General features: G+C 55.4%; 1 protein-coding gene across 1 annotated transcript; it reads left to right on the top strand.

Moving 5' to 3' along the window:
* Window positions 1-4,745: 4,745 nt before the first annotated feature.
* Window positions 4,746-7,763, top strand: ISLR (immunoglobulin superfamily containing leucine rich repeat). The gene has a single exon (XM_069866807.1). It carries the CDS (start codon window positions 4,906-4,908, stop codon window positions 6,154-6,156), a length of 1,251 nt encoding a protein of 416 aa, XP_069722908.1. The 5' UTR covers window positions 4,746-4,905; the 3' UTR covers window positions 6,157-7,763.
* Window positions 7,764-8,246: the final 483 nt, after the last annotated feature.

Genomic DNA, 8,246 nt, shown 5'->3' with positions numbered 1-8,246 from the left:
TAATTCACACACATATTATCTATAGCTGTACAGAGCCTATATAGACACATCTATGCTGCATACACTCGTTTGATGTGTGTATATACACTAAGTAGATACTGAAATCATTGTTATATGCACACACATTTCATACGTACTCGGTCTATAATAAATACCTCTATGCATGCAAACATAATAAACCAAATATATTATAGACACACTCTATAAACTCATTGTGTAGGAAAAAACAAACCATCTTTTCCCCCAACACACATGCACTCTCTGTGCACATATTGGCACTCACACACTCTATACATGCATAGGCAGCAAGAATATATACAATATACACATACCATTTATATAAGCTCTGTGTATCTACGCACACACAATATATAAGCTCAATATACGTACAAGAACATGTTAAATACCCACACTATCCATGAATATGCACGTTCTTTCTCTGTACATTCATACACCCAATGCTTGTCCCCTATATACACTCTGTACATACATCCATGACTTTACTCCTGGCACTGTGCCACCCCACAGAGCCACGCCAAGGATGCCAGGGGACAGGGGTTAGGGTCACCCCGTTTCCCAAGAAACCAGGGGTGTTAAGAAGGTGCCCAATGGATTTCCACCCCTCCTCCCTATCCCAGCCGGGTGCACTCTTCTCTCCTCCTGCTGATTTAAGCCCACAATTACACAGTGAAGATTTAAAGCTGCATTTGATTGCTTTTCTTATCTGGAGCTACAAAGCCACCTGCCCTCCCAGTGTCCCTGCTTGAGAGGCGACATCCCACTGTTGTGTGGGGACAGTCACCCAGTCACCAGCACCCACAGAAGGCCCCACCGAAGCCCCTCACCCTCCCCAAATGCAGCTCCTCCCTCCCCCATGTAAACATTTCTCCAGCCTCCCAAGGAAGGGTTTCTATTTTAAGTCCAGCCTCTGCATCTTTCTCCTGCGGCAAGGAGTGCAGGGAAGGGAGTGGGAGACAGACAAAGCAGGTCAGCAAGCAAAGAGGCGGGTGGGTGGGCAGGGGTTGTCCAGCAAAATCCCTCAAACCCTGGGAATCCGAGGCTCTGCTGCAGCAGCCCAGGTGTTTGCTCCAGCTTTAAAAATCCTGTGCCAAGCAGAGACTCGGCCTTGTAGGCAAATCCCCCTCTGTGGATACACTTATAATTGAGTTTCATGCTTAGAAACATATAAGGAATAGAAAAAGAACAATCATTTCTGCCTCCATTTAATTAGGGAGTAATAGATTTCTCTGCCTAACGTATCTACAGGGAATCTCCTCGTGATGAGCTACTACTGATGCTGGATTACTCAGAGATTTGCTCCTTTTCAGGAGGGCATCACATTAGCATCAGGTACCCAAAGGCACAAGAAGGGGTCGTGGATGGAGCTCTGCATCTTCTCACCCGCTCCATGTCCAGGAGGGGCTGTAAAGTGTTTCTCCTGGAAAGGGTTAAAGCATTCCAGCAGGGTGGCTCAGCCTCTCCTAAGGCATTAAACCTCACGAAGGGCCCCTCACCAGCTCGGGACATCGAGTAGATGGTGAAACGCTTGTGCCCACCAGGCCGGGTTGTCACCCACTCCGGTTGTCGCCTAAACTGGGGCTCAGGACAGCCCCGGAATAAAGAAGACTTCATCTCCTCCCCCATCCCCAAACTATCTCTTATCGCAGGTGAAAAAAAAAATCACGGGAAAACGGCATTGCCATGTCCCCCATGATACGGTCACCACCTGCACCCCAGCCTTCATCTCCTGACGTGGCTGCGCATTGGTGGGGTCACACATGGTGTCTGGGGTCCCCATAGAAGGGGTCAGAGCAGCGTCTTTCATCTGGTCCACGGGTGAAAGCGGGCAGAATTAGTCCTGGTCCTTTTCAGCCACCCCTATTCTGTGTTATCTTCTGGTTCAGAACCCCCAAACCCCTTCCAGACAGGCTCTGAAGATGTTCAGCACATGCTTCACAGCAGCGGGGTCTGGTGAGCCATGCAGCCTGCTCTGCTCCAGGCTGATATCAACACACGGGGGGTGAGGATGCAACCCTCACACTGCCCCTGTCCGTAAGAGCCTCACACCCAAGAGGGGCAGTGACAGCCCCCACAAATACCTTGCAATGCAAGTCCTGACCCCAATGGAGAAAATCCCTGCTCCCAGCTACCTCGCTCAGCCTGCATGTCCCACAGCAGCCACGCTGTGAGCCCGCCCGATGAACTGCTCTAAATTCAGAATAATCCCCCTCTCCCTCGAACCGCACTGTTTTTAACCCCAGTCCTGCTCACAGCTCGGCCTCAGTGGTGAAGACAAGAGCTGTGGCTGGGATACACGGAGGAGAAGCTCTCCTGGTGAGCTCCAATACCTGCCCTGTTCTGTCTTGATCTTGCTCAGGGCCTTTTCTAAGCAGGTCTGGCTTGCTTTAGGGTGGACACCCGGGCACCTCTGCTGATGGCTCAGTGCTTCCAGGCTGCAGGTGATTCCCGCTGCATTGTTCCGATGGCAGCCCCACAGCAGAGGGGTTTCCTACCAGAGATGACCCAGTTTGGGTGAGTATGGGAGAGCAGGGAGCAAGGATTGTTCAGCATCCTCAGCCTGAGCAGAGGATGGTGGCTGCAGGGTGAATGACCCTATGATCTACCTTTAAAAGCTTTTAATCAGCAGTTCAGTGCAGGTCAGAGGAGATGGTGGCTTCCCTGTACCTTGACACCCCATCCTCTTTTCTTCTCTGACCCACACCATCCTCCAGACACCCACCCACCTCCTCCTCGCCCTGCTCCGGCCTCACACAACCCTGCGGTGGGGGTGTCCTGCCACCCCCAAGACCCCCAAACCTTTCACCCTCTCTCAGAATCAACTCACCAGCCAGCAGCCTCCCCATCTTGTCCAGAAGCAGCTCGCCTTCCACCCTGTTCCCTAGATGTCCCCTGGGAGGTGGGGGACGCAATGGACCCCAAGATGCCAGGCTGGGGTTCTCCGCAGGGGAAGGATTTAGATGCTCCTGCAGCTCTGGGAGCAGAGGGGGGGTCCATGTGGGGCTGGGGTCCCCTATGGGGCAAGGATTTGGCTGCTCCCCCAGCTCTGGGAGCAGTGGGGGAGCTGAGTGGGGCTGGGGTCCCCTATGGGGCAGGGATTTGGCTGCTCCCCCAGCTCCGGGTGCAAAGGGGGGTCCTATGGGGCAGGGATTTGGCTGCTCCTCCAGCTCCAGGTGCAAAGGAGGGGCCAAGTGGGGCTGAGGTCCCCTATGGGGCAGGGATGTGGCTGCTCCCCCAGCTCCGGGAGCGGAGGGGGTGCCGGGCACTGCTGGGCTCCAGCAGCAGCTCCTGGCGGGGGAGGAGAGGCCCCCGCAGCCTTTTTCCAACAGTGGGAGTGGGTCGGTGCCATGGAAAACAAAAAGGCCCGGGGGACGGGGAGGGGAGGAGAAGCCCGAGGAGGGCCGAGGGAACCGGCGGTGCCTCTTTCCCCGCCGCAGAGGAGCGAAGGCGCCCGGCTCCGTCCCCCGCAGCCGCCGGTGAAGGGGCAGGAGGGGTCGGGGGGCAGCGGGGCTGGGGGGGACCGGGCTGGCCGGGCCGGGGAGGGAGGGAGGGAGGGCCGGGAGGCTGGAGGGTTATTCACGGCTCTGGTATGCAACGTGCCGGCCCTGCTCCGGCCGCCCCCGGGCTGCCTCGGCTCGCCCCGGCTGCGGGGAGAGGTAACTGCCCCGCTCCGGGGATGCTGGAGGCGGAGGGAGGGGTGCGATGGGAGGGGAGCCGGGATGGAGGGGTGCTCGGGGAGCTCCAGCGGCTCGGGAATACCCCTATCCGTCCGGCAGGGCTGCCCCGTCTCGGAGATGCCCCGGGGGTGCAGCCCCAGCCCTGCTCCCCCCGCTCGGGGGGATGGGGACCAGCGCTGTGCCGGGCGGGGAGGGATGGGGACACCCCAAAAACTGCACCCAGGGCACTGAAGAGCGTCAGACGAGGGGATCACCACCCCCACAGCCCTCAGGGCTCCTTCCCCATCCCCTGAACCCCAACCTTTGAATGGTTCATCCTCGCAGGACAGGACCCTTTGTGTCCCGTTTCCATCCCCCCCCCCTCCAAGTCCTGGTGCAGGGATAATTCAGCTTCTCTATTGGCAACAAACTGTCTCCCCCCTCCTGCTCTAAATTACAGGGTTGGGGACTGGAAGGAGCAGCAAAACTTGCCTACAAGACAGACAAAGGGGTCTCGCTGCCAGCTCCTCGCAGAGCAGCAGTTAACCTCTTCCCTGGTGGGACGCAGCCTCCAGGCACCAGGAACTGAGCGTGCACAGTCCCTTCCACAAGGCAAGAAGAAGGGGAGTAAGGAGTTAGCTCAGAAATATTTCACTCTCAAGACTTCCAGGAGCCAGGGACCCCACACTCTCTCTCACTGAGAAAAAATACTTGAGAAGCTGTTTTTTTCCATGACGTGGAAAAATATGGAGATGGGGGGTGGGTTTGAGGTCTGTAAGCGTGCTGAAAATACCAACAACTTGATGATTTAGGGGAAGGCTGGTTGTGAAAGAGCTGTGGTTGCTCCGTTTCTCTTAATTCCAGCCTCAGCAGGGTGAGCTCTGAACCCTCTACTCCCAGTTTTCATCCCCAGACCTGGGGAAACAGCATCCTGGTGGGTGGTATTCCATCAAAGATCAACACGAGGCATTTTCTAGTGGGGGAAGGAAAGGGTTGAGGGGAAAGTTCCCTGCTCCCATTGGTAGTCTAAGTCTCTGCTCTTGGCAAGGAAATGCCTTCTTTAGATTAGGGAATATTTCAAGCAGCCTTTTCTAGCTGAAGTGTTGGGATAATCACACGGATGCTTTGCTCTTCTGCTGCTTCATCTTAGTAATTGACAAGAAAAAGCAGCCCCTCATCTTGACTAGACCCGTCCTATTCATTCCCCCCAACTCTGTTCCCAGGAGGAAGGATGAGGCCCCTGATCTGCTGCCTGGGGCTGGCTGCGCTCCTGGGGCCCTGCCTGGCCTGTCCCAGCACATGCTCGTGCTCCATCAAGAAGAATGGGCGGCTATTGGCTGAGTGCGCCTACAAGGATCTCCAGGAGGTACCCAAGGGATTATCCTCCAATGTGACCATCCTCACCTTGTCAGCCAACAGGATCAGCTGGTTGGGGCAGGGCTCCTTCGCTGAAGTCCCTGAAGTGCAGTCGCTGTGGTTGGGCTACAATCAGATTGGGGTGGTGGAACCAGGGGCTTTTGCCTTGTTGGTGCACCTGAAGAACTTGGACTTGAGCCACAACAAGATTGCAGATTTTCCCTGGCAGGACCTCCGTAACCTCAGCGGTCTACAGATCCTGAAGATGAACAACAACCGCCTGGCTGGGCTGCCTCGGGATGCTTTCCGCTCCTTGAAGGACCTGCGCTCCCTCTGGCTCAACGACAACGAGTTGACCACGTTGGCCGAGGGCACCTTTAACAACCTGCCCTCCCTGTCACAACTGCAGATCTTCAACAACCCCTTCAATTGCTCCTGCAAGGTCTTCTGGCTGAAGAAGTGGACTGAGAACACCTCTGTCTCCATCACCAAGGGGGGATCTACCCTCTGTGTGGCTCCCAGTAAGCTGAAGGGCAGGGCGGTAACAGACATCCCTGACCACCACTGTGTTGCCCCCTCTGTGCAGCTCACCTACCTCTCCAACCTGGACAACACTGTCATGTATGATGGTCTCACCCTGACCCTGCACTGCAGCGTGGCGGGCAACCCTCCACCAGAGATCAGGTGGAAGATCCAAACCTCCAGCCGCCGAGTTGAGATCAGCGGGCCGAACGTGGCACGGGATGGGAACATCAAGCAGAGCCAAGACCGCTTCTTGGTCTTCAAGAACGGCACCATGGCCATCCCCAAATTCAGCAAGGAGGATGAAGGCATCTACACTTGTCTCGCTGTCAACGATGTGGGCACACGGGATGTCTCAGTCAATGTGGCCTTGGCTGGGTCGGAGAATCCAGCTGAAGACCTGCTCCGAGATGATCCCCTAGCCAGCCACCTTGGGGGCCGGAGCTGCTACAAGGGGGATGAAATGGATCCCTCTGGTGCTGGAGAAAAGCTGGTTATTGTTTACCACATACCAAGGGAGTCAAAGAGCAGGGCTGGAGGAGTGGTGCCCCAGGTCCACCTGGGGATCCTCCTACTGGCTTTGGGCATCGTGCACTGTTGTTAAAGGGAGGAGGAAACGGTGTGCCGGGAGTTCTCCCTCTTTCTGTAGCATTTATCTTCACGTAGTGCCATGCCTTTGCTGAGCTTCTGGGAGCTGTGGGCAGTCAGGAGTCAAAGGGGGCTGGTAGTTCAACCCCTCCTTAGATGGGGGTCAGGGCTGGGCTCCATCAGCTGAGAGCTTCAAACAAGCTTGGGTGATGTAGACCAGATCCTCATTATGCTGCTGCTTTCTGAGTGTCCAAATCTGCTGCCTCTTGACTTATTTCCCTCCTGAGACCAAAGTGCAGCTGCAGGACTACAGGCCACCCTCAACAGGGTGATCATCACCCATCCCCAGAGCCCACCACTACGAGCCCTCCTCCATCTGCAGCAGCGAGCTGTGACCAGGGAGGGGATCTCTTGCAAAGAGGGTTCCATCAGTCCAGCAGCCTCAAAGATGACATCCCTGCTGTGACCAGCACCCTGGTCCTTGGCCAGGCACATCCTTCCTGCCGCCAACCTCATGTGAAGTACCAGGAGCAGAAGGAGCAGTCTGAGGCAGGGGGAATAGCAGGGGCATGGGGTCCTAGGGTCTCAGGGCACGTGGCTCAGTGGAACAATGTTTGACTGAGCTTTGCAAGAAGAATGGATACAGTAGGACGCATTGGATGGGGCCACAGGCTTGGATCAGGCCATTTGCATGGAGCAGGAGGTTTTCCACAGGATTCATCCCTGCAGGAGCATAAGGGGTTCCTGCTGGCTGGGTGCTGGGACCAGCCAAGGTGCCCACACCCTCCCTGCTTGTTGCAAGATGGAATTTTCATCCCATCATTAGGAAATGGCCTCAAGTTGCACCAGGGGAGGTTTAAATTGGATATCAGGAAAAATATCTTTACTGAAGGAGTGGTGAATCCCTGGCAGAGGCTGCCCGGGGCAGTGGTGGAGTGTCCTGGAGGGGTTCAAAGTACATGCAGATGTGGCACTTGGGGACATGGTTTAGTAAGCATGGTGGTATTGTGTTGATGGTTGGATTGGATGATCTTTGAGGTCTTTTCCAACCTTAGAGAGTCTATGATTCTAAAATCAAGCCCTGCCACCCTCAGTACCTCTCCCAGATGCGATGCAACTTATTTGCCCCTCCCCATTCACCACTGAACCCTGTGGTCCAAAATGCTCGTCTGGGCTGGACCCACCGAGCTGCCCTGCTCTGGCTCTGACCCCAGCAGGGAGGGATTGAGCTCAAAGAGAACAAAATAATTTCCCAGTGCTCCTCTCTGATGGGAAACCGAGTGGGAGGTGTGTGATGGAGTGAGAGGAGGCAAGACTGGGAAAACCCAGGCAACAGAAAGAGAAGCTGAGCTGACCTATAAGCCGTAAACACACTCCTTAATTGCTTTAGCATTCCCTTGCAGTACATATATATCAAAGCTGGCTGCCCCAGGGTGATGAGGAACCTCTTGTCTCATGGCAGGGGCATGAGCATCTCCATCTCCATCTCTATCTCCCTCACCCTGGGGCACAGGCAGTCCAGCTCTTGTGCCTTCTGCCAGTATTCGCCTGTGGGAGCTGGATGGAACCCTGCAGCCACCTTCGCCTTATAACCAAAGCCGTATGGACAGCAATAAATACCTTCTTTTTCAAACAAGCCGGTGCGTGCTGCCTCTGTGCACCCCTAAATCCCCCACACCCAGCATCATCTAGGGTACCACAGCTCATCACCAATTCCCTTTCCCCCCAGCTTCCCCAAAGCCCTCCCCGTGCTGTAACATCTCCCATTGATGACCTGGAAGGAGGATGCGTTTATAGGGTTCCCCAAACTACCCCCATCGCTGCTGGCAGTGGGAAGGCGAAGGCAGCAACGCCAAAACCAGCTGAAAAGCAGCTGTCCTGGAGCCTCCAGCCCTACAATTTGATGTCCAGCCAGCTCACAGGGTAAGGACAAGGGCAGCTGAGGAGCTGCCGTACGTCAACACCATCCAAGTCCGGCGCCGAGGTCTCTGTGGGGGTCCCAAGGCAGAAAGAGCCAGCAGCTCCTCACACGAATGGCCTTTGATGCGAACAAGGAGGCACATATTTTTCCCATTACACACAGAAAGGATGAAAAACGTCACAGGC

The sequence above is a fragment of the Phaenicophaeus curvirostris genome, chromosome 12, assembly GCF_032191515.1.
Source record: "Phaenicophaeus curvirostris isolate KB17595 chromosome 12, BPBGC_Pcur_1.0, whole genome shotgun sequence".
Lineage (NCBI taxonomy): Eukaryota > Metazoa > Chordata > Aves > Cuculiformes > Cuculidae > Phaenicophaeus > Phaenicophaeus curvirostris.
This window is presented reverse-complemented; position numbering and strand designations above follow the sequence as displayed.